The 27,710-nt window shown below is 40.6% G+C and overlaps 1 protein-coding gene across 2 annotated transcripts in view; it reads left to right on the top strand.

Moving 5' to 3' along the window:
- The window catches only part of rcan2 (regulator of calcineurin 2), a 380,425-nt gene extending 361,886 nt beyond the window's left edge, over positions 1–18,539 (top strand). For both annotated transcript variants that reach the window (XM_072251469.1, XM_072251470.1), the window contains one exon: positions 15,617–18,539. In XM_072251469.1, the coding sequence (XP_072107570.1) occupies positions 15,617–15,777 (161 nt within the window). In that variant the 3' untranslated portion in view covers positions 15,778–18,539. The remainder of the gene's footprint in view (positions 1–15,616) is intronic.
- The last annotated feature ends 9,171 nt before the right edge of the window (positions 18,540–27,710 follow it).

The following is a 27,710-nucleotide window of genomic DNA, read 5'->3' as shown; positions in this document are numbered from 1 at the left end:
CTTTCTGATCACCATACACTTGGACTTCTTGGCCTTGAAGGACATCTTTGCCCAAGTGGCTACATTGTCCAGGGTTTCCAATACCCATCTTGCTTGGACATGTGACACAGTTGTTATAGTGATGTCGTCCATGAACCCTCGTAGAGCCGACTGAACAATGCCTGACTCCAGCGTTGGGCTGCAGGTTACATCTTCTGCTGCTGATAATAGGAGGTTCATTCCCATAATAAATAGGATGGGAGAGATGGTGCACCCTGTTGGAATCCCCTCCTGGAGGTCCTGCCAACTAGTTGTGAAATGGGCTGATGTAAATCTGAGTTTGAATCCTCCTAGGTAGCTGGTGATCATGTCTCGAATAGCCACTGGGATGTAGTAGTGGTTGAGTCCTTCTGGGATGAGGTCATGTGGAATAGACCCATAGGCGTTCGCAAGGTCTAACCAGACAACTGTTAGGTCGCCTTTTTTCTGCTTGGCCTCACGGATCAAATGGCTAATCATTGAGGTGTGTTCCAGATACCCTGAAAAGCCTGGAATACTGCCTTTCTGGATGGATGTGTTGATATAGCGGTTCTGCGTCACGTAAGAAGTCAGCCTTGCAAGCACAGAAAAGAAAATCTGACATACCACATCCAGGAAGTAAATTGTCCTAAACTGGGCAATTGTGGAAGAATCCTCTTCCTTTGAAATAAAGCATCCCTCTGCCAGTTTCCAACTTGATGGAATAGTACCTTTGGCCCAGATCTTTCTCATGACCTTCCACAGCCTCCGAAGAAGTTTTGGGCATTTCTTATACACCTTATAAGGTATGCTGCTTGGGCCTGGGCAGCTGATGCTTTAGCTTTCCAGATGATGTCCTGGATTTCCTGCCATGTTCAGCTCAATTGATGGATTTTCCGGTCTATTCACAGCCCGATTGGTTCCTAGTCCCTGACCCCTCCGTGGGTCGCTGTGTGCCTCCCGCAGGAACTCCTCCACCTCTGGCTTCGAGCTGGATAGTAGACCAGATTTTTGTTGGCCGAGAAGAGTCCAGGTGAAGCTGAATGGATTTCTCACAAACTGTGCTCACCTTTTCAATTTCTTCCTTCTTTGCCGTTGTAGATGTTCCGCCCTCTGGAGTTTGCACAGCTTTTCCTGCAGCATACTGGTTAAGTCCTTGATACCTTCTTTTTCGGCCAGTGAGCTGGTTTTAAACCTCTTGTTGAGTACCTTTAATTCGCCTCTCAAGCGACGAACCTCAGTTTCCCTCCTATTTGGTTGCTGCGGTAACTTGGGCTGGCTTCTCTGCTCCATTGGGCCAAATCGTTCCTTAGCTAGATTGTACGCTATGGCTGTGAGTGAGTCGATCTTTCTGTGTACTGGACCTGCTAAGGCAACTTCCAGGATGCTGTCTAGATCATCATTGAACTGCATCCAGGTGACGTTGTCTGGTGATCTAGGCCATTTGATCCTGTCTTTCCTTGGTGAATGGATTGGGGTAACCGAAGAGGAACTCACTTGGTCTGTTGTTCGGTGCTGAGGCAACTCAAGTGCGGAGAGATCTTCAGCTCTGTGGGGTGCTTCCTGGCTGGAATTCTCCTTCGTCTCACCGGACACTAAGTCCGTGCGCTGCACTTGGGTCACCATTGATCTACATCTAGACCTGCTCTGATGTATCTTGAGCCCTCTGATGTTTTTGCAGACTTTCCCACAATGACACCTTACCGTGAATTCCTCTCTGGTCAGTGTTGTTTGCTTTAGCTTCCTCGTAGCCATGTTTCCTGTCCTGGCCATTGCCGGTATGACCGTCCCTTTGAGTCTCTCATCCTCTCCCCCTCTTGAGAGACTCTGGGGGTATTGCTCTTCATGTTCAATTGTAGTTTGAGTGGTGCCCTCTTGCGAGTGCTGCCCATGAGGTTGCTAGCCTTGTGAGCCCGTGCCAGTCTTTCCTGGAGGTCAGCTGTCTCTCCAGCGTCACCAACCTTCCCCTGTTGCCATCCAATCTTTCCTGGAATCCACTGGTACAAACCAGATATAACTTGTTACATTCGCCTATTAGGGTGCATTCTCCAGTTACCTTATAAGGTAATCGTAGCCTTCAGCTAGGAACAGATGTTATCAGGTGGTTCCCAACCTTCACTGAGTGTTTCGACCCTTAATCATGACACTCTCCAGTTGGTGGGCTGGCACTGGTGGCCAATTCACTGCCCATCTGCTCCTGGCTTCCCGCTTCCCTCCTCTCGCCTACTCCAAATCCAACAAGAGGCTCATTCTACCTCTTCTCCCATCCTACGAGCTTGCCTAAAACAGAAACTCCTCTGGATTTTTCATCCTTTCTCAAGTACCAGATAAATAAAGTGACCTTCTTCAATCTGGGGAGTCATTGTTGAAATCCTTGAGAAACAAGGCTCAGGGCTTATATCGAGATCAAAAGGCAGTCAATTTTCAGCTCTTTAATCTTGACTAATAGTGTAGACTGGGGTTTCTCAACCGGGGTTCTGTGGAACGCTAGGGTTCCACGAGAGGTCAGTAGGAGTTCCTCAAAGGATAGTGATAATAAAAAAACATTGTTCTTGAACTTCTCGCAATGCTAATGCTCACAGTATTGGGCAGTGACCGAGTAGCCCCATTAGCAATCTTGTTTGAGCTCCCTCAGCCGAGTCTGGCAGTGCACAGTAGGGCCATGTTTATTCTCAGCTTTTGACGCGAAATAGGGGCGGCCATTGATAATTGGTAAGTGCTGTATTACACTGAGGGGAGGATGGTAGGCTGATAATTGGTGAGCGTTTTATTGCATGGAGGGGAGGACGGTAAGCTGATAATTGGTGGGTGCTGTATTGCGCATTGGGGAGGATGATAGGCTGATGGTGAGAGCTGTATTGCACGGAGGGGAGGATAGTAGGCTGATAATTTCCCCTTACTCGCCGCTGACTGACTTATGGAAGCAAACAGGCTGTATGGGTTTGGTAGAAAATTAAGAGGAAGGTTTCATTCTAAAAAGGGAATTTTTTACGTGCCACAGCTCATCTTCTGGCCTGCCGCTTTGCTGTTGCTGTAAACGTTGCAAGACATGGATTGTGTTGGTCTTGTGAAGTTTTCATATTTTTTGTGGTTTTCTTGTTTAGCCTTTTCTCGCCTTTGGTTTATGGTTTTTAGTAACTTTATTATTCAACATTGTCAATAAATTTTCATGTTGTAAATAGCATTAATTGAAACCAATTTACAACCTTAATTTAAATTGAATCTACTGAGCCTATCTTTAGAAAAATTAAATCCCATTTTGGCTTAAGCCAGTTATTAAACCAACATGTATTATGTTTGCCTTGTGAGTTTTTAAAATTTATGAAAGGGAAAAAAGGGATTAATTTCAAGAAAGGTAAGCTAAGATTAGCTACCTGTGTTTTTTTTTCAAGAAAGGTTGGCTAAAAATTCATTCACTACTCAAAAGAGCATTGACAATTATTTTTGGATCATTATACCGACAGCTTACTGATCTCGCTAATGTACCGTGAGCTGTAGATATAATAATTTTTATGCCAGGATTCCCTGAGACCTGAAAATTATTTCAAGGGTTCCTCCAGGGCAAAAAGGTAGAGAAAGGCTGGCCTAGACAAAGTAACTGTTAGGCTCAACATGATATTAATTTGGAGAGCTGTATGAAAAGACTGTATGATTTTCTACTCATAACTGACCATTGATATGAATAATATGATTGCAATGGAAACAAGGCCTCGACGTTGACTTTGCCTTCAATGTTGTTGTTTGGCCCATAGGGTTCTTCCAACAGTTTATTTCTCTTTTGATGAAATAAATTGACCTTACTTCACTCTTACCTTGAAGCTAAACAATTTTAAAGAAACTTTTATGTAAGATTTCACATTTTAAAAAAATTGTTTGTATTTTATGTGATAGCGCCATTTCTGGTGGAAGCCCTGCCCTTTGAGAAATTATTAGTGCATTTACAATTACAATTTATCACAGCATAGGTGTGGTTTTCCAGCTAGTTTCACAAAAATGATGCCATCGCCAACATGCATGCTGTTCACCTTAACATTATGGACACAACTATACTATTAAAGTCCTGCCTGCAACATACATTGTTCATAAAAAGAGCAAACCCTGCATTAAGTCAACAACCACGTGTGAATTAGTGTGTTCCTGCAAGAACATCAATGTCTTGCTGCCTGATTGTTCTTCTTGCCGGACTGTTTACTGCACGTCTTGTACTAGAAATCACTTCCGTGTGCTGGATTGCTTCCAGAATTTTTTTCACGGCAGGGTTCAAAGCTGTCTGTGGTCTCAGCCTGTATCAGGGGTATGTGCCTCCGAGTAGGCTGGGGCCACTTGCCACGCAGGAATTGATGTGTGGGGACGCAAAAGGCTGCAGACATGTCACCCCTCCAACTCACAACCACCCCACCTTTTTCCTTCTTCTCCTTGACACCTTGCACAACTGTACTCTGGTGTATGGTGAAGACCTTGAGTGGTCAGTGTGGAAGTGATGTGATAGGCGCTCGCTCAGCTTTCAGCTGCTTTTGGGAATCTGAATCAGAATCAGGGCATATGTTGTCAAATTTGTTAACAGTACAATAATCAATATAGAAAAAAACTAAAATACACTAAGCATATATATTCTTATTAAGTAGTTAAGTTAAAATAACTAGTGCAAAAACTCCCAATCAAATATAGCTGCTGTCTTGCCTTCTTTATAGATGCATCGATATGTTAGGACCAGGTTCAATTCTCAAAGATATTGACACCCAGGAACTTGAAATTACTCACTCTCTCTACTTCAGATCCCTTTATGAGGATTGGTTTGTGTTCCCTCGCCTTACCCTTACTGAAGTCCACAATTAACTCTTTGGTCTTACTGACTTTGAGTGCCAGGCTTTTGCTGCGACACCACTCAACTATCTGGTATATCTCGCTCCTGTATGCCACGCATCTCCATCTGAGATTCTGCCAACAATGGTTGTATCATCAGCAAATTTATAGATGGCATTTGAACTGTGCCTAGCCCCACACTCATGGTTATAGAGAGAGCAGAGCAGTGGAAATAGACAGACGGTGGTTGTAATGGTCAATCAGGTTCGTAGGTTTGGCAAGTGATACAGAAAGCACTCTCTGTGAATAGGTATATTAATCATTTGTTTACAAACAGTAAAAATTCGACCAAACATTCATGTTCCCCAAGTTACAGACACTACAAAGCTGAATACTGAACAAATATATGTACGTTCAACAAAAATTGAATTGAATAGAATACTTAGTTAAAAGAGCACGCAGAGCATACCATCCCAATGGTCATGTCTTAAACAAACGAAGAAAAGAGCAAGCTGCTTCCATGTGCTATTTTATATACCCAGGGTATCTGAAACAGGACACCAGGCATTTATCCAACAGGAAAAGTAGCTGCGCATTCTAAACTAATCAATCACAACAGACACACATAAAAGTTGCTGGTGAACACAGCAGGCCAGGCAGCATCTATAGGAAGAGGTACAGTCGACGTTTCGAGCTGAGACCCTTTGTCAGGACTAACTGCTTCATTCACCAGCAACTTTTATGTGTGTTGCTTGAAATTCCAGCATCTGCAGATTTCCTCGTGTTTGCAACCTCAATAGAGATGGCTTTCGACAATCAGAATAAGGCACGCTGCACCCCCCCCCCACAGGACAGTGGTTAAACAAAGAAAGGGAATATTAACCCATATTATAAAAACAAATTTTACCATTTTAGTAATTCTTTCAAAGTACTCTAATTGCATGAAGGGCTAAATACAAATCCACTTATACATCAGAAAACTGGTACAATTTTTTAGGCATTAAAGGCTGTGAGATGATTCAGTAAAGGCTTTCAAGGTTATAAAGAAAACTGCACAAACTTATCTCAGAAAATTATGTATTGTACAAGGGTACATTAAAATTGAGAAAAAGTACAAAGCAAAATTATGTTTTTGTTCTTAATGAAAAAATATTTCAAACAATATAGAAGAAATAAAAGGTAAACATTGAAAATAATTGTAATAGAGCAGCAGCAAGAAATCAGATATGAAGTCCATTAGTGAAATGTTGATGTTCAGTGGCCTCTGCATGATCTTATATTTTTTGTTATGCTTTATATCTGTTACATTTTGCTGAAACATCTGTTTTGACAAAAGTTATGTAATGACCACTCCAGTTAATGTTATGTAAGATATTTAAGCACAGTAGTTTTTAGACTGTGCATGTATCTCCATCAATATTTCCAATGACAATAGAACAAAACTGGAATCAGAAATGTTCCATACAGTCGCATTAAGGAAAATTTGTCCCTGGTATCACAATAAAAGCCTCTTCTGTTTTTTTAAAATCCTCTAATATCAAACCATATTTAGATTGATTGTAAGCATTTCTCCTTCAGTGATTTATATCCGTATATGATGTGGTTTAATTTATCCACATGAGACAGGCACAGTCAGGTCATTAGCACAGGAAATGATTGTTGTTGCGGGAAACATACTGGATATTCACATAACAAGCAGAGAGATAACCTGCAAATCAAATAGTGGCATTGTCACCAACGTTAAAACTTTCTACACAGCATTGGGAAGTATGAACGAACTAGAAATAGGAACTAGCTATTCAGCTCTTGAGCATGCAGTTAGAATATTGTTGATCTTACTTCAATTTAATTTCCTTTCCTTTGATCTATATCCTTTGATATTCTAAACTAATAAAAATATGTCAGCTTCAGTCAAGAAATTGCCATTGGAGTCAGCTTTAAAAGATTCAAGATTGAAGATTGTTTAATGTCATTTACAATACACAGGTGTAAAAGAGAATGAAATAATTGTTTTTCTGGATCTGATGTAACACAAAAACAAATACAATAAGATAAAGAACACAATAATAATAATAAATACAATAAATATGAATACATAAGATAGCTTATATACATAGAATGATTGTATGTTCATAAAGTAATGCTAGGCGCAGGAGTGTCTGTACATAAGGTGACTGTCAGGAAATGATAAAGTGGTGGTGGTTATCAGACAGGTGTTCCTGGTTTTTTTGTGCGCAGTTGGTCTTTGCCCTCTTGTTGCCTGAGTTGAGGTTTCTTCTGGCTGTTCTGAGAGCTGTCCTGTTTCCAGATCTGAAGGCAGCAGCATCCCAGACTTCTAGAACGGAGCACACTTCTCCATTCAGCCAGGGCTTCTGGTTGGCCCATGAGATGACCATTTGCAGCCTTTTGGAAAAGGAATATCTTCATTTCTACTACTCTTAGCTAATACAGTGTCAATATCCCACACCAAAGAAAATAGTTTCTGGGAATCTGTCTTCCCAAATGCTTTTATCAAATATTCTATGGGAATCTGTCCTCTCAAATGCTTTTAGTGGCCCTGCAAATCGACAAAGGAGGCTCCACAGAAATGGGGATGAGCAATTTGAAACGCATCATTTGCTGGCTTTTGACTTTTTCGAGTGGCTCAATGGAATCGTGGTTCATTAGCAAGAGAAAGTGAAAATAAGGTTGGGGCTAGTGGACTAGCCATTTTGTGAGTGGACCAGTGTTAGAGAAGGGAGGCTTTGGCTCAACAGGCTTGGGTGAGTTAAGTTTCTTCTTCATTCTTCACCTCTTAGTGCATAGTTAGTGCAGTGAGGATGGCTCTGGTGGCTACCTGTTTTGTTTGTGTGAGATGTGGGAATTCTGGGAGACCTCCATCCTCCTGAACAACCACATCTGCATCAGATGCGCCAAGCTGCTGCTCCTCAGAGAATGCGTTAAAGAACTAGATCTGCAGCTCGATGACATACAGGAAAATGAGGAGGTGATAGAGAAGAGCTACAGGGAGGTAGTCACCCCTAAGTTGCAGGAGGTAGGTACCTGGGTGACTGTCAGGATTGGGAAAGGAAATTGGCAGCCAGTGCAGAGTACCCTGTGGCCGTTCTGCTCAATAATAATTATACTGCTTTGGATACAGTTGACAGGGATGACCTATCGGGGGGAGCCCCAGCGCAGGGATGATGTCAGAACAGCAATGGCTGGAGTCTCTAGGAACAATTCAGAAGGTGCAGAATAGATACTGTACAATCATGAGATTCCAAAGGTAACATGAAACAACTGTGCCTGGCAAGGCAAGTCAAAGACAAGATAAAAGTATTGAGGAGGAGTTAGAGGATTGGGAACATTTTAAAAAACAAAGAAGGCATCTAAAAAAAACCACAAAGAAGAGAAAATATGCAGATGCTGGAAATCCAGGTAACACACACAAAATGCTGGAGGAACTCAGCAGGCCAAGCAGCATCTACGGAAAAGAGTATATTCGACGTTTTGGACCAAGACCCATCAGAACTAAAAAACCACAAGGAGGGAAAAGACGAAATATTAATGTAAGCTAGCCAATAATATCAAAGCTTTTTTCAGATATATAAAAAGTAACAGAGTGGTGAGAGTAGATATTGGACAACTAGAAAATGATGCTAGAGAAGTAGTAATGGGGGACCAGGAAATGGCGGACGAGCTAATTCAGTATTTTGCATCAGTCTTCACTATGAAAGACACTGGCAGTATGGTGGAAGTTCCAGTTGTCAAGAGGCATGACGTGTGTAAAGTTATGATAACTACAGAGAAGGTTCTTGGGAAACTGAAAGGTCTGAAGGTAGATAAGTTACCTGGACCAGATGGTGTACACTCCAGAGTTCTGAAAGAGGTGGCTGAAGAAATCGTGGAGGCACTGGTAATGATCTTTCAATAATCACTAGATTCTGGAATGGTTCTAGAATGGTTCCGGAAGACTGGAAAATTGCAAATGTCACTCTACTCTTCAAAAAGGGAGAGAGATAGATGAAAGAAAACTATAGGCCAGTTAGTCTGACCTCAGTGGTAGGGAAGATGATGGAGTCGATTATTGAGGATGAGGTCTCTAGGTACTTGGAGGCACATGATAAAAAGTAGCCCGGTGTCAGGATGGTTTCTTCAAGGAAAAATCCTGCCTGACAAATCTGTTGGAATTCTTTGAAGAAATAACAAGCAGGATAGACAAAGGAGAATTGGTAGATGTTGTGTACTTAGATTTTCAGAAGATTTTTTACAAGATGTCACAAATCAGGCTGCTTAATAAGTACTACAGGGAAGATTCGAGCACGGATAAAGCAGCAGCTGACTGGCAGGTAGAAAAGAGTGGGAATAAAGGGAACCTTTTATGACTGGCTGCTGGCCACTAGTGGTGTTCCACAGGGGTATGTTTTGGCACCAATTCTTTTTATGTTATACGTCAATGATTTGGACGATGGAATTGATGGCTTTGTTGCAAAGTTTGCAGACGATATTAAGATAGTTGGAGGGACAGGTAGTTTTGAGGAATTGGAGAGATTACAGAAGTACTTAAATAAATTAGGAGAATGGGCAAAGAAGTGGCAGATGGAATACAGTGTCAGGAAGTGTATGCTCACGCATTTTGGTAGAATAGATGAGAGGGTTGACTATTTTCTAAATGGAGAGAAAATACAAAACTGAGGTGCAAAGGATCTTGTGAGTTCTTGCGTAGGATTTGCTGGTTGAGTCTGTGGTGAGGAAGGCAAATGTAATGTTAGCATTCATTTCAAGAGGACTAGAATATAAAAGCAAGGATGTAATGTTGAAGCTTTATAAAGCACTGGTGAGTCCTCACTTGGAGTGTTGTGAGCAGGTTTGGGCCCCTTATCTTAGAAAGGATGTGCTGAAACTGGAGAGGGTTCAAAAGAGCTTCATGAAAATGATTCCAGGATTGAATGGCTTTTCATATGAAGAGCATCTGATGGCTCTGGGCCTGTATTCACTGGAACTCAAAAGCACGAAAGTTGACCTAATTGAAACCTATCAAACCTATCAAATTGATAGGGTGGATGTGGAGAAGATATTTCCTATGGTGGGAGAGTCTAAGACCAGAGAACACAGCCTCAGAATAGAAGGCCGTCCTTTTAGAACAGAGATGAGGAGGAATTTCTTTAGCCAGAGAGTAATGAATTTGTGGAATTCTTTGCCACAATGCTCTTTATGTATATTTAAGTCAGAAGTTGATAGATTCTTGATTGCTCAGGGCATGAAGGGATATGGGGAAAAGACAAGAGACTGGCTGTGAGAGAAAAATTGGATCAGCCACGATGAAATGGCAGAGCAGACTCGATAGGTCAAATGGCCTAAATTTGCTCCTATATCTTACTGTCTTATGGTCTAAGATAAGAGGCCATGTATTACAGGAAAGACACTAGCATGGATAGAGGATTGGCTGGTTGGCAGGAGGCAAAGAATGGGAATAAAGGGAGCCTTTTCTGATTGGCTGCTGGTGACTAGTGGTATTCCGCAGTGGTTGGTGTTGAGACCGCTTCTTTTTACATTAGATGTCAATGACTTGGATGATGGAATTGATGACTCCGGAGAGCATAGACAGGGGATCCCGAACCAATCCTCATAGAGGGATCAAAAGTGGAGAGAGTGGGCAATGTCAAGTTCCTGGCTGTCAAGATCTCTGAGGATCTAACCTGGTCCCAACATATCGATGAAACTATAAAGAAGGCAAGACAGTGGCTATCTTTCATTAGAAGTTTGAGGAGATTTGGTTTGTCACCTAAGACACTCAAAAGCCTCTACAAATGTATCGTGGAGAGCATTCTGATAGGCTGTATCACTGTCTGGTATGGAGGTGGGGGGGTGCCTACTGCACAGGACTGAAAGAAGCTGCAGAAAGTTGTAAAATTAGTCAGCTCCATCTTGGTACTAGCCTCCATAGTATCCAAAACGTCTTCAACGAGCAGTGACTCAGAAAGGCGGTGTTCATCATTAAGGACTCCCATCACCTAGGACTTACCCCCTTCTCATTGTTACCATCAGGAAGGAGGTACAGAAGCCTGAAGCACACAGTCAGCGATTCAGGAACAACTTCTTCTCTCTGCCGTCCGATTCTTAAATGGACATTGAGCTCATTAAATGGACAACCTCACTTTTTTTTTAATATAATTTCTGTTTTTGCCCTATGGTTAATTTTACTGTTTACTGTACATATATACTTACTGTAATTTATTTATTTTCTGTATTATCATGTATTGCATTGTGCTGCTGCCATTAAGTTAGCAAATTTCACAACATATGCTGGTGATAATAAACCTGATTTGGATCCTGATTTGAATTTGTGCCCAGATTTGAAGATGATACGCAGATAGGTGAAGGAGCAGGTAGTGTTGAGGAAGCAGGGAGTCTGCAGAGAGACCTAGATAGATTAGGAGAATGGGCAAAGAGGTGGCAAATGGAATATAGTTGTGGGAAATGTATTGTCATGCAGTTTGGTAGAAGGAATAAAAGAGTCGACTATAACCTAAATAAGAAAAAGATTCAAAATTCTGAGGTGCAAAGGAACTTTGGAGTTCTCATGCAGGAATCTTTAAAGACTATCTTGTAGGTTGAGTCAGTGGTGAGAAAGGCAAATGCAATGTTAATATTCATATTGAAAGGACTAGAATATAAAAGTATCAATGTAATACTGAGGTTTTATAAGATCTGGTGTGGCCTCATCTAGAGTCTTGTGAGCAGTTTTTGGTGTGCCTGGGATTCTAATGCACTACAGTCTCTAGAGTTTATAGAGAACGGTGTGAAAAACAAACAAAAAAACACCCAGTAAGCACAGTTCTGTGGTCAAAAAAATGCCTCATTAATGAGAGAGGCCAGAGGAGAATGCCCAGACTGGTTCAAGCTGACAGAAAGGCAACAGTAAATCAAATAACCAAGTGTTACAACAATAGTGTGCAGAAGAGCATCTTTGAATGCACCACACATTGGACCTTGAAGTTGATAGGCTACAGCAGCAGAAAACCATAAACACACATTCAATGGCCACTTTGTTAGAAACAGGAGGCACCTAGTAAAATGGCCACTGAGTGTAAGATGGATCTGATGATAAGAGCGTAAATGGCAGGAGGCATCAAGTACAGCTTCTGCCTCTCAGCAACACACACAAAAAGCTGGAGGAACTCAGCAGGCCAGGCAGCATCTATGGAAAAGAGTAAACTGTTGATGTTTCAGGCCAAGACCCTCCATCAGGAAAGATTCTGGCTCTTTCCTGCTGTGATGAAAGTTCATTTCTCATATTAATGGTAAAGATCTGATAGATGGGAACCCCCAGTTAGAATTGAACAGAATCCCTGTCCTTACCTTGGGGACTCACCAAAGTAAGTTATTAGCCTTTTGTATCTGTGACAGTCGGAGAGCTGCTGCTTTTCCCTATGCCATTTTCTGAATCTTGGTCCACTGCCTTTTCGTGTCATTGCACTTAAACCGTCATCAAATATCTTTCAATGCTTTTATCTCTCTGTCAGCTCCTGAGCACCCCCCAGGCTTCAGATGAAATAACTCTACTGGCACATCTTACGTGATGACACCTGAGTGATGGCAGATGGCAGAGTAGTCTTACGGCCTGGGGCAAGAAGCTGTTTCCCATCCCAACAGTCACAGAACCTCCTGCCTAATGACAGAGGGTCAAACATATCTTTGGATGGATGGAAGGAATCAGTGACTATGCTACGGGCCCTGCCAACACAGTGCTCCTGATACATCTATCTAATGGGTGGAAGAGAAACCCCGATGATCCTCCCAGCAGTCCTCCCAATCCTCCGTAGGGACCCGCAGTCAGATGCCTTGCAATTCCCGTACCGGTTGGTAATGCAGATGGTCAGGACACTCTCAATCGTGCTCCTGTACAAACTGGTTAAAATTTTGGAGGCAGGAGAGCCTCACTCACCTCAATCTCCTCAGAAAGTGGAGACGCTTCTGTGCTTTTTTGATCAAAGAGGTGGTGTTGAAGGACCAGGTGAGATTGTCTGTCATGTGCACATCCTGAAACTCGGTGCTCCTAACTCTCTTCACAGAGAAGCTGTATATGTGTAGTGAGCGTGGTCAGCCTGCACCTTCCTAAAGCCCGCAGTCAGCTCTTTGGTCTTGTCCACATTGAGACTCAAGTCGTTGTGCTAGCACTATTCTACCAGCGCTCTGCCTCATCGTTGTTGGCGATGAGGCCAACCACTGTTGTATCACCAGCGAACTTGATGATTTGGTTTGAACTGGGTCTAGCAGTGTGGTCCTGCATCAGCAGGTGAACGGCATTATGCTGAGCCTGCGGCCTTGTGGAGTGCCGGTGCTCAGCACGATGGATCTGGAGATGTTTCTGCCTACATGGACTGACTGTGGCATTTCTGTCAAGAAGTCCAGGATCCATTTACATAGAGAGGTGTTGAGATCTAATGAGGACAGTTTACCCACCAGCTTCTGAGGTATGATCGTATTGAATGCTGTGCTGAAGTCAATAAGCAACAGCATTGCATTTTGTTTTATTAAGTGTAATCGTGAACAATAGCCAGATCAGAACTGCTGATCAAGTCAACTAGTTCCCAAAGAGAATTCTGATAGGCCAATCAGATGGTTCACTGCTGCTCAGCGATAGAACACAAAAAAATCATATGTACAATTAAGAAACATTAAAAAATAGTAGAAATACTGGAGTCATGATGATCATGATGAAGTCTGCTGGACAGAGATATTTATACACATGCTGTCCTCCATAATTCAAAGAGATTGAAATATAAGGTTGCAGGGTGACAAAACGTGGCAGGAGCACTTGGAACTAAAAACTAATCCCTACCGGGAGAAAACAGCACCTGTTCTTTCCACACTGTTCCCCAGCAGTTAACTCACAAGTGCTCTTGAAAGTCAGGTATTAACCCTACCTACCAACAACCAAGCATTGCCATCCTGGCCCCCTTCATGATAGCTTATGAAGAAGCATGTGACTTCCCTCCCAGAGATGATAGGTGTTTGCGCACTCGACTCTTGAAGGCTTGGACTCCATCGTCGCAGATGTTTCCAACCACAGCATCTGGAAGGCTATTCCAAATTCTGATAGCACAGTGAAGGAAGCTTCTATCCAGTGTGTAGGTTCTCGTATCCGGCACAGAAACAGCATGAGCAGGCATAGGTAAACTTGATTGTGTGGTGCGCTGTCTCTCATAAGATGAAGGCAGCATGGCGCGATATGAGGCGCCTTTTTCCAGGTGAGACAGGGTGGAGTGAAGTGCAGAGGCTGTGGCATCATCAGTGGACCAATTTGAGTGATAAGCAAACTCTGACGAGTCCAATGTAGCAGGAAGATGGTATTCGATGATATCCATAACCAGCCACACAAAACACTTCATTATTATGCTCAATTCTACAGTCCTGACAACATTTCTATAAATCTGTTTTGTATAATGTCTAGTGCAATGCTAAAATGCAGTGACCATAACTGTATGCAATATTCAGTCTGTGGCAACATGCTTCATAAACTTTATAATTTGTCCCTCAACTAATTAGGGAAAATATCCAATGTGGCTCTTAAATGCCATATATATTGTATCTGTTCGGCTATCTTCATGAACATGTAAATATAATCTTTGATGTATCTCTGTTCCTCAACATCCTAGTATCTTATGTTCATCCCCTCAGCTCGTTTTCATTCAGTAATGTGTTGCCTCACACTTCTTTAGTTTAAAATCTATTCACTGTTTTCTGGTCACTTGGCCAGTAAGTTGACATCCTTTTCACCATCAATCACACAATTTATCTTTGTATTCTCTGTGAATTTCTTAATCATGCATCCCGCACTTAAGTCAAACTCACTGAACAATGCTGGGTCATTTTCTTGAACTGTTGTAAGCACCTTGATATACCAGGTTGTTAGATAGCCATCTGAAACCTTTCAAGAAAGTGTTTTCCCATCATAGTTGAAACCTCAATCCCATTCTGGATATCTTAACGGACTTTACAATGCCTGGTCATCAGAATTATGCATCAAGGTGCAGGAATTCTGTGTAATCTGCCCACCTCCTATCCACATTAATGATGGTGCCTGTAAGAGACCAAGTTGGTTTGTTTGAGTAGGTGCTACAGCAACAGGTACATTTAATTTTAGAGAAATGTATGCAATATACATCCTGAAATTCTTTTTCTTCACAAACATCCACGAAAACAGAGGAGTGCCCCAATGAAAATTTCAACCTGACGTACATTTGTATAGGACCTTGTTTCTGACTTGTTTCTTGACAAGCAGAAAGGAGTTGAAAAGTGGGAGAGATGCTGTTAGGACTGGAGATCTGCGACCACATAGGTTATGCTATAATGCACAGTTTGGATGTGGTAAATGACTCATTTTGGTATTACCCTTCGTGACCCAATTTCAGAAAAAAATGTTTATAAGCTGCCAAATTTCAACAGATTTCACCTATTTATTTCACTGCCTAGGATATTTAAGATAGTCGAACACTTAAGTTCACTTAAAGACTTGGTAACACAAGGCTCAATGAGCGGAAGTATGGTGATAGTGATTCCCAACATACCTCAGAAGCATGAATTAACTTATGGTCAGCAAGCTCATCGAAGCTAGGAAAATAAATGTCAACCAAATATTGCGAAAAAAAAATCCATTCTATTAAGGAAGGGATTCATCCTGAAAGTAATGGTTGGACCCAATAGGTTACTCTATTTTCAACCTCTTAAACTAAAATGTTAACTTTGTTTCTCTTTCCACAGATGGCGCCTAAGTGTCTTCATTTTCTGTTTCAAAACCCTATTTATAATCTGTCTTCCTTCTTCCTTACAGGGGAGAAGTACGAATTACACGCAGGAACTGAATCAACTCCCAGTGTGGTGGTCCACGTCTGTGATAGCGAAGCAGAGGATGAGGACGAACCGAAGAATTCTCCAAAACCAAAAATAATTCAAACCCGCCGTCCTGATCTGCCACCAGCAATGTCCAATTGAAATATTGATGCACAGTTTTAGTCAAAGTATCATCTAGTGCTCTCTGCTGTGGCCATACTCTGTTGAGAGGAACAATGGTCTGTTATTCACAGATGTATTTGTTTTCGAGCCCCTTCTGAGTTTCTAAGGCTTACCAGAATAGAATGGAATGGTTACTATGTGCATGCCTATTTGCTATATACAAATTAGTATCTGATCATATCATAATTCATTCATTTATGTTAGAGTTGCATTAGTAAAACCAGGAATAATTGTAAAGCTTGGCATTATAACTCCAAGATGAATATAATTTAGACGACTAAGCACATGGTAACCTGCTGTTCTGAAATGATTTGGTATAAATGTTTGATCCAATTTTAAATTTCTTTGAGGCATATTGTGATTATGTCTGCTGTGTTCTCTGACTTGTTCAGGAAATGAAAAAGGTTAATGAATGGTCTGAGTTTTACTTTGTTGGCACTGAATTGCCAATGATGTCCTTGGTGAAAGTCCTGTGAGACATTAAAGATATGAGGCAACCTTGGGGAAATACTAACTTCCATTTACACCAATGTGCAGTACATAATGTCAGCATCTTCTAATATATTCTTGTGAAAAGGTGTAACTGTAATTTGTATTTTTATCACTGTTTTATTATTGATAAAATGTACTGATTAAAGTTATATGCAATATACTTACTAAAATAGGAATGATAAACTGAATATAGACATGGACAGATAAATAAGCATTACTATAGTCATGAATTTTCCAATCTACATATCTTTTCAGGATGAGTACCAATAGACCATATTATCATCTGCTGCATTGAAATTTCCCTATTGTTCCATTTCAAAACATCCTTATGATCCAATTAGCACAAAATGACCCAATATTCCATTTTATAGAAAACACTTTTTAAAAAATGAAAGTAATTTCCGTAACTACAGAGTTTTTAAAACTTTTTGGCATTTTCTCAGTGTAGCTTTTCTTTGACTGTGCTTTGTATAGTACTGACACACAGAATATATACAATCAGAAGTGTCCAAATAATAGATTGGAAAATATGGTCTATGAGTTACTTGAAGGTTTAATGATAATTTGCGCACTTATTGTCTTTGGACATAAGTTCTAGCGGCACAGTTAAGAAGATATAAAAACTAAACTAAACTTTATCTATCTACAGTTACAATAAACAAATTATCATTTTTCTTGATTCTGCTTTATTTTGATAAATTTGCATATATAACCAAAGACTGCAAATTGGGTTAGAAACCCATTTAAATTAATCAGAATGTTATGACTTTTCAATCATATTTCAAGTTTCATGCAATGAAGTATTTGTTTATAGCACTCAATACTATATAGTTATTTGCTTTTATTCTGGATAACCAATTTGCTTTGTTCAATTAATATTATCTATCATAATAACATTTAATGAGCTTTTTGCTTATTGTATGTGTCACTGTTTCTGTGGTGTTTTGACATGTTGCAAGTAACTTTTCTTTTGGTCTACATTTTAATCAGCTACTATGATTTCATGAATATTCTTTTTTAAATGACATGAAGAAAACAATAAGATGTTGGAATTAGTTTGCCTAGGTGCAAAAATATCGCAAAGGAAATGTTAAAATGTGCCAAAAGGCTACAAAAAGAACCAGTAACTAAGTCTACACAATACGTGTAATCATTCAGAATGTGGAAATATTATAGTCCAACACAGTCAAATTTCATTATAACAAATTCAATGATCGATTCATTCCGCATTCTAATCTCATGAAACTGCGTTAAAATGAAGAATTACATGAATGTTGAATTCCCATCTAATATTAAGCTAAATGCCATTTGAACTCAATTCTTCTCGATCTCTTTCAGTCCTGGCTTTCTCTGTAACTTTCCCCAAACAGTTTGAAATTAGTGGTATTCTCTCTCAAAGGAGCCCTTTGGATCCCAGGGTTGTACTGTGTTCAGAAATCCTTAGAGGCTATCTTAAAGGGATGATTGGCTGATGATAATCAGATGCTTTGCCAAGTGACTAGAGCTTTTGTGTATAGATAGAAAATGACATTGTTAGTAACAATTAGTATTGGATATTGTCTGTGTTATTATGTGTCTTCGCCACTTAATGGGTGCTAGTTATAATACTTTTTAAATTAATTGCCTTATATATGTATGTCTGGTATGTATCTGTTGTTATTTGGTCTGTGCACGGAACAGTGTCTTATTGTTCAAAATGGTGGTCATTGTGGCAGAATTGTACCCGTGCCTGATCTGAGATTTTGCAAAAGGCACGCTCTCTCAAACACATCTTTGAAAATCCCTTCATTCAATTATAATCCACATTTAGGCACGTTCAAATTTTGTGATTAAATAATCATGATTATTGGTCATATAAAGCAATGCCTCATTTAAGTCTCTTTTTAAAAATGCTATTCTTTCTTGCCTCTGTAACATGAAGCATTGTCCTTACAAGTAGATTTTGACACATTTATTTGGTTACCAAATGAGCTGTGCCACATTGCTAATCACTCAGCACCTTATCGTGTGATTCTTTAAACATCTCTTGTCGCAATGACCCTAAGAACCTGTGAATGTCAGGGCAGGCATAATAAATACCACAGGAATTTGCATTAAGAGATAGCTATGAAACCATCAACACTCAGTGCATTAAGTAAGAGAGGAAGTTTAGACATGTTTAGACAATTGCTGAAACCCGGATGTTTCTACATGATTTCCTGCACAATACTTGGCATGTTATCACCTACTACCCCACTCAGACTGCATTTCTGCAACCCTCTCTAACATAATCTTAAGAAATCAGTAAACTAGAGCAAAAAAAAGTTATTTTTGGATTATTCTCACTTTAAAACACAGATTTTGGTGGGATTCTGTGCATACATTTAGGGTGTTTTTAATGACATACTGAACCATAATTATAGCTCAACAACCTCTCTGGCCCTCAATAAATAATTTTATATGTGTGGATTGCCGCTCCCTCAGAAAAAAAATTTCAAAATTACATGGATTTTAAAATAAAAAGCTATTTTTATTTTAGTTTTCAAGTTTGTTTATGATATATCAGCTTCAACCTTCATCTCATGTGTATGTAAAATTCTTCATTTTACACTCTTGTAAAGAAAATTGATTTAACAAAAATATCATTCTCTTTACTTCCTGGATTGCTGTCTACAAGAATTCTTCATAGTGAAAGGCTGCTCAGTTTGCTTGTTGACATCAAAGTTTCTGGTTGCCAGGGAGCCCCTTGAGATAATACCTGACTACTAATGCAGGAAACGATAAATTCTGTGCCACAGAGATCTTTGAGCTCGGTCTTTGCGAATGGCTTCAAAATCCATGATGAGCATTATTGCTTCATTGTTGGCTGCAAACTTCATGCTTGTGTAAATTAAAAATTTATTCATTTTCCCACATTGCCACATTGTTCTAGATTCTTGGAGTCAGATCTAAAGTCAAAATATATAATAGACATGTCAACAAGTATACTATCATGCTTTTAGTAAAGATCCAAGATCTTTTTAAAAATAGTAGAGGGGGTGTAGTAGAATTTGCAATGCCAAAACAAATATCATGAAATTTGTTTTGCTTATTCAAAAAAGAAGAAAAATTACAGAATTACCCAGTGTTTTTATCTTTCTGCAATTCAAATGACATTCAATTAAGTTACATACAGTACCATGACGGCAAGTGTTAAGGTCAGTCAAAGTTAGGGAGCAAAAAGTGGTTATTTCACTGGATAGAAAATGTGGCTAAAATGAACAAATATAAGGTTATGTATCAGGTATTACAATGGCCAGCTACCTAAAATTGCGCAAGCTAATAAACCTGATTGAGCAAAATTTGGATTGCCAACTTGAATTTCCTTGGCATTGATGTAGCTTAGGAGATGCCCACCCTTGAAATGATAGCTTCATCTTTTGTTTGGCATTTATATAAATCCTTTGACTGTCCTTTGCTGAATGACCACTACTGCCAAGGATGGTATCAAAGGAATTCATTGCTGGACATGGGTGAATTATCTATGAAGGTACAACTGGCACTGTCACTTTGCTGAGATTTTTTCACTTCTGTTTTGTCTTTTGACCAATCAAGGATGCAAAAGCAATGGAGTAAGGTACCGGAAAACAACGGAGCACTTTTACACCAGTTTCTGAACTTGATCACATTTGCAAGGATGTTGGACTTTATGACATTCATCCTAGACCTTGAGGGCTGCATGTCTTGTATTAATTTCCACAGCTGCCTCTACTGTGAACTCAGACATTGGAACACAGAACAATAGAGCACAGTACATGATTGAATGGCAGAGCAGAACAAATTGGCCAATTGGCCTAATTCTAATTCTGATCCTATATCTTAGAGAATCACTGGCTGAACAGTGCCATTTCTTGTATCAGAATTGGGTTTAGTATCACCGGCGTATATTGTGAGATTTGTTGACTGGGTGGCAGCAGTACAATGCAATACATAATAATAGAGAAAAGAACTGTAAAGTACAGTAAGTATATATTTTAAATAGTTAAATAAGTAGTGCAAAAATAGAAATAAGAAAAGGAGAGAGGTAGAGTTCATGGGTTCAATGTCCATTCAGAAATCGAATGGCAGAGGGGAGGAAGCTGTTCCTGAATCGTTGGGTGTGTGCTTTCAGGCTTCTGTAATTTTTCCACATTGCCACATTGTTCTAGATTCTTGAAGTCAGATCTACCATCTTCCTGCTGGTAGCAATGAGAACAAGACATATCCTGGGTGATGGGGGTTCTTAATGATGGACGCCGCCTTTTTGAGGCATTGCTCCTTGTAGATATCCTGGATACTACAGAGAAAAGATCTCTGGGCATTTAGAGAATCATGGTCTGATCAGGGACAATCAGCATGGCTTTGTGAAGGGCAGATCGTGTCTAACAAGCCTGATAGAGTTCTTTAAGGAGGTGACCAGGCAGGATAGTGCCCATGATGGAGCTGATTAAGTTTACTAATCTCTGCAGCTTTCTTTGTTCCCGTGTAGTAGCTTCTCCCCCCAAAGCAAGTGATAATGCAGCCAGTTAGAATGCTCACCACAGTACATCTATAGAAATTTTCAAATGCTTTTGGTAACATACTCAAACTCTTAATGAAATACAGCTGCTATCGTTAAGTTCCCTTAGATGGGAAAGGGTCAATGAAGATGTTTCCAGAGGAGAAAGATAAGTTTGAACATAGAACAGTACAGGCCCCTTGGCCCACAACATTGCGCTGACCTTTTAATCTACTCCAAGATCGATCTAGCCCTTCTCTCCCACAAAGCCCTCCAATTTCCTTTCATCCATTGGTCTATCTAACCATCTCTGAACTGTCCCTAATATATTTGCCTCAACCACCACCATGGCAGTGTGTCCCATGCATTTACCACACTCTGTGTAAAAAATCTACTTCTGACAACCCCTGTACTTTCCTCCAATCACCATAAAAGTATGCCCTCTTGTATTATCCAGCACCACCCTGGGGAGAAAGGTGCTAGCTGCCCATTCTATTTATGCCTCTTATCATCTTAAATACCTTATTGGATGGCTTACACACTAGACACACATTAATTGGATTTCATTTATGCAGTGATAGAGCTGAGACATTGGCCATAGACGTTAAATGATGAAGAAGTACTCAAATAGAGTAGGTCAAAAGAGAAGGCTTTGTACAAAGTCCAAAGCAAAAAGGGAGCTGAATTTACCCTTCTGCAATAATGTTGAGTACATGATTTATGGCAGGCCTGTCTATGAGAAAATTATTTCAATGCGCCTGTGCCTCAGCTGTCCTGCGTAAGCTGCCCCATCAAATCCTTGCCTGTGCCCTTTTTTACTGCAAACTTTACCCACTGTGGACTCTACACCAAGGCTCTCCCTGGTCCCTGCACTGCCTCTGGGGCCTTCCATGCCTGCTGACTCCCACTTATGAATCAGTCTCCCACTCATAGTAACATTGTAAAGGCTGTGACACGAAAACGATGTCATAAAGTACTTGCGTTTTTGTCCCCTAGCTGTTCATTCACAGCTTGCCCAAGCTTTGCAGATCTTGGGTACCGAAAGGAGAAAAACACAGTGAAAAGGATGTGGTGAGGGGGATGGGGGGGGGGGTGAAAATGAAACGTGTGTTTACATCACTGGCAGCTTCTGAATTAAAAGAAATTCTGGAATATGAAGTAAAAAGCATAATAGGGGAACTACCAGGATTTGACGACCTGAGAAATAGGGAAAATTTGAATAGGTTTGGGCTTTATTCCCTGGAGCATGGGAGAATGATGCGAGATTTGATAGAGGTTTCGAAAATTATGAGGGGTGTAGATAGGGTAAGTGCAAGCAGGCTTTTTCCACTGATTTTGCATGAGACTAGAAAAGGTTAAGGGTGAATGGTAAAATATTTAAGTGGAACTTCTTCACTCAGGGTGTGGAATGAGCTGCCAGTGGATGCAGGTTCAATTTTAGCATTTAAGAGAAATTTGGGTAAATACATAATTGGGAGGGGGGGTATGGAGGACTTGATCAGACTAGGCAGAATAAGAGTTCAGCATGAACTAAATGGGCTGAAGGGCCAGTTTCTGTGCTGTAGTGCTCAATGATCCTACATGTGAGTATAATCAAATTGAATTATTTCAACAACCAACACCTGCAGGAGGGACTGCGGCAGTTGAACAGCATCTGTGCAGGAAAGGAGTTGTTGCTTCAGAGTGGCGCATCTGCAGTCTGTTGTGTCCTCAGCGATTTCAGCAGTGCTTCTGGTCACGAATTACTGACATTCTCTGCTCAAGTTAAAGCATCTGTCCTTTAGCAGGCTGCGGATCTGCTGCCCCGTCCTGAACAAAACAGGGAAGTGTATCCCTGGACAGCATAGGATACGTTGGGATGAGGTCTGGGCCACAGCTGAATAGGCGAGGAAGCAGTACAGTGAGAATGTGAGCCGCAAGTGATTCTGCAGATGCTGGAAATCTTGAACAATGAACACAAGATGTTGGAGGAACTCAGGAGGTATCAACTGGCACCTGTTCATCCCCCTCCATAGATGTTGCATGATCTGCTGAGTTCTTCCAGCATTTTGTCTGGATAAGAATGCAAGGACTGGAGGTATGTGAGGTTGGCTGGAGTGGGTGAATACTGTATGAATCTTGATTGACAGAGCTTGTTGATTGAGTATTGTCCGATGCTAGGGATGCAAATGATGGAACAGAGCATATTATAGATGTCTAAATATTAACCTTGAACTTGTGTGTTAAATTACTGAATTTTGCTGTTTACATCATGGATCTTTGGACTGCCTTTCTTGTATACTCTGCCTTCTCAGCTGTCGTCTTCTAGCACAAATGTGGAGGACTTCATCGGCTCTACAAAAGAAGAAACCATTTCTCCTCTCAACCCCTCTGGTTTAAAAACAAGCAGACCACATAAAAAGAGCAGGGAGCCCAATATATTGCAATGTTCCCATTCCCCGTAACAAGCAAAGTTGTTAACCGAACCTGCTGGAGGCATGACACTACTTTCTTCTAAGAAGAGCAGGCTGACATTAAATCCAGTGATTTGGTTACTCAGGTTTTGGTCACCCGCAATATAAAGGTTCTTGGGTATGAGTTCGTGGGGTCTGCAGTATTGCTGTTTTTACTAAACATCGTCCAGGCAATATTGGGTGTAGGGCTGTAGATTACACTGCCTGGGGCTGAATCATCACTCGTGGTCTGCTTTGCTCTGGAGAAGGACAGCAGAGTGGAGACCTCCGGAGTGGTTTGTCCCACGGGCTCTGCAGCTGGCCAGTGTACTGTGTGATTAGTATGAGGGCTGAACACAAGTAGTGGTTTTGGCTGAGCACAGTCCAGCCTAATTTAAGTGGCCAATCAGTTAAAGAAAATGTGAACGCTGCAGTGAAGAGCAATTTTACCTAAGCATAATGCTTTATGGTGCCTGCGATCGGGGTTCAATTCCCGCCGCTGTCTGTAAGGAGTTTGTATGTTCTCCCTGTGACCACATGGGTTTCCTCCGGACGCTCGAATTTCCTCCTACATTCCAAAGAAAGGCATATGGGTTAGTAAGCTGAGGCATGCTATCTTGATGCTGGAAGCATCTCAACACTTGTGGGCTGCCCCCAGCACTTCCTCGGACTGCGTTGGCATTTTGATCTACATGTGACAAATGAAACTAATTTCTACTTTATCTGCAGCAGCTAAATAGAATAATCTATATATGTATAAAAAAAAATCATTCCTTTAGACATTCCTCTTATATCAAGTAACTTTTCCTAACATTTTAGGGGGCAAGGAATAGCACTGGTGCAAAAATGTTCAACCTGCATGCCAAAAGAGACCAATGCTAGCGGTGTCGGTGTAGTAGTGCTGGGGCATTTGGGCTCTGATTGTGTACCAGAGGCAGATCATCAGTGGTGGAGATGAGAACGAGTGTGATGTGGGAGGGAGGGGTGTAGCTGGTTTAACAAATGTAATTGCTTTACCTTTCAGGGAATGGATGTTAAAAGAATGAGGAAGCATGTATGCCACTTAGAGTCATTGTTTGCTGTCCAACTAATTAAGGAGGCTGAGGCAGACATCAAACTTGCAAGCGCAATATTTCTAACTTCAATTTCAGACATGCACCCAATAACTCCCATGTGGTATTAGCAAGTAAATGTGCCTGTCAAAATCCTTAAGCCAAGGATTAACAAGGCTGCAGATTTTGCTTATTGTCCATAAAGCCTGATTGAGGAGCCATCGACTTTCAATGGGGATTGTTTATTTAGTTATGTATTTGAAAGCCTGGTACCTTCATTCCTTTGATTTTTTTCATTACCTTCAAATAAGGCTAGGCAATTTTCTGCCTATAAGTTGGACTGACATCAACACTGCACATTCCAGTTTCTATTACAATAGACAATAGGTGCAGGAGTAGGCCATTCGGCCCTTCGAGCCAGCACCCCCATTCACTGTGATCATGGCTGATCATTACAATGCTAGTAATCAATTCGGGGTAACATTGGACCAGGCATTTCCTGCTGTGATCCATGCAAGAGTACCTGACCTTCTCTCGGTGTTACACCTACATCAAACAATGATCCAGTACACACAACGTTCAAGTCTGCCCTACTAGTGTAAAGTGGAGCAAATATCCAGCTAATATGTATTTTGAAGGTACTTCCCTACCAACTGGGCACCCTCAGAATTGACTGCAGGTCACTCAAACTCCTTCCAAAATTTATAGCATGTAAACAGTGCATGTTTTCTCCTGCATTTAGCCCCAGGGATCCTCTTGCAAGTGATGCCTCAATACTGACAACATTAGCACCAGTCTGCCTTCATTAAATCTGTGGTGAGGGCACTGGGACAAGTGATATTGTCGAGCAAGCAACCAAAGGTAGATCCCTCTGCAAAGAGACAATTCCCATAGACTTCATAGTAGCCACATTCTATCTGGACATCCTGCATGTACAATATATTTGCAGGCTCAATATCTCCAAGGTAATCACCACTAACATATGTTGCATGATTTCATGCTTGGACTGTTGTCACTATGGACATCATTGTCATAATGACCCGAACTTCTTCATAGGGTAACTCCAAGCTGTTCCTCCCTAAGGCTTGCTCAATTCCACATTACAGATTATGATGGAATGACTTCATTAGCTTTGATTTCACTGGGGCATCTTGGGTAGTGGGATTGCCAACATCCCTGACTTCTCAAGGTGTTGGCCCAGTGAAGGCTCCCAAAAAGATCTCAGATATTTTTATTCACAGGAAAAAATTCCACTCCCTTAATATGCAGGTAGTTGTGGATCATCAGAAGAATTTCCTCAGGCTTAATGCAATGTTTCTGGGAAGAATACATAACTTCTTCATCATGAGAGAGTCTGCAGTTCTTATCAACAAGTAGTCCATCCCTGAGGGATGGGTTCTGTAGCACAAAGGCTTGTCTCTGCTTGCACAACTGCTCAGATCAGTGCATTGCGCAATTACATTGAATGCATCGCCTGGGCCAAAATGCAATTGGTTTCTTCGAGGTAAGATTCATCTGGCTGGTATCAGTGTGTGAATTCCTCGCTGTAATTTCCAAGCAGATATAGAGTCTTCATTTCAGTGGGAATTTTTGTATCTGAAGAAGACAACTCCTACAGATTCTTCTTATGGTGGACCTGACGGGTCTCCTGGACTTGTTGCTACTAGGACCTCCCTTCCAGCATGTATCCCATTGATTGGGACTTCTGTATCTTTTCAATTGAATCTGGAAGCTCTGTTCCTCTGAAAACTCCCCCAACTTTCTGGTAGCTATGCAATGCATTGCTGGTGTGTGCTTGCCATTAAGCATTAACACCCTTCTCACTTTGGTGCACAGTATAATATTTAAAGTCGCATTTAATTGAGCCTAATCTCACTGGAAGCCACACATTTTAATGAATCCTTATGGATGTAAGCCACTTAATGCCATTCTAGAAATCAATTTGGTCAATTCCACAATTCTTTAAGAGAAGCCAAAATCGGCATATATTACTTAATGTGACAATAATTTACAGGAGTTCTCTGTTATCTTGAACACAAAAGTTCCCCCGATCATTAATGATATTCACAATGGTATGGAGAGGTAGAACTCTGATAAGAGTGAGCCTAAATCACAGGAATTAGAAAATCCCCCATAAGAGGGCTGTAAATATATTAGTATAGTTGAATGGACCTGTGGATAGGCATCCAGCACAAAGAACATGATGTTTGAAGATGGTGGTGCAATTGGATATTTAATTTTTTAATTCTAATTTTTTAATTCTAATTTAAACACCTTTGGTGAACTTGTGAAGCGGTTATGTTCAATTGCTGTTAAACTTTGTGTTGTTATTTATAATTAGTGACCTCTCGTGGACATTATTTGAATTACTCTGTACATACACATCATTTTCTCTCACTTTTTCATCATCAACAATCCAAGTGATTTTATTTTTTTCATTTTTATTTTTATTTAGGGACACAACACAGACCCAAAGAGCCATGGCACCCAACAATCCACCAATTTAACACTAGCCTAATCACTGAACAATTTACAATGACAAAGTAACCTAATAACTGGTCTGTCTTTGGACTGTGGGAGGAAACCAGAGCACCTGGAGGAAACCCATGCATTCATGAGCAAGAAGACACAAGCTCTTTACAGACGGTGCCAGAATTGAACTCTGAACTCGAACAGTTTGCTTATTTCTTTTAAGAGTTTCCCATTATTTAATTGAATTGATGGTATAAAAAAAGTATAATTTTAGTAGAATTAACTCAAATTGTACAAATTAATTTTACCTGGAGTTGAAGGAGTTTGTGACATTTGTGACAGTACTTTTCAACAGAATGAGACACCCACACATCCAGTGCAGTGGGTTTTGTGGCCCTCAGTGCAAAATCTGAAGAACAGCAGGAGGAATAATTACACTTGCTGTGTTTTCACAGTTAGCAGGTAACTCAACAATCAGATTGATGCCTTCATCCTCAACCTGCAGCTTGCAGCCATCTGTATAATAACCTATGTTCCAAAACCCACTCCACTCTTGTGACTGCCCCTTTTAAAAATTTTCTCTTGCTGTATTGTGAGAAGCTACTCTCTTATAAAAAGATAATGGCCAACTCTAACTATCACATGATGTGAAAATATTGCCCACAATCCGGGAAGTATTTTACAAAGAATGGCATTGTATAAAGATAATATGCCCAACTTGTCAAATTCAGGCACTTACTCTCCACTCGAGCCTCCTCCTGTATTTCTTCGTCTAATTCTATCAGCATGGCACACTCCATCAATGTTGGTCCAGCCTCGGCTTAAAAGCATTTATAGTATTGCCCAAAATCACAGCCTATTATTGCAAATTACAGTGCCTCTTCATTATTTGGTTAAAGAAGTATATTCAGAATTGCCTATTGGATTTCTTTTTTGTGACTAACTTATATTGACGATCTTTAGATATGC

The sequence above is a fragment of the Mobula birostris genome, chromosome 2 (genome assembly GCF_030028105.1).
Source record: "Mobula birostris isolate sMobBir1 chromosome 2, sMobBir1.hap1, whole genome shotgun sequence".
NCBI lineage: Eukaryota > Metazoa > Chordata > Chondrichthyes > Myliobatiformes > Myliobatidae > Mobula > Mobula birostris.
The sequence above is the reverse complement of the archived record's forward strand: the minus strand, read 5'-3'. Positions and strand labels throughout refer to the sequence as shown.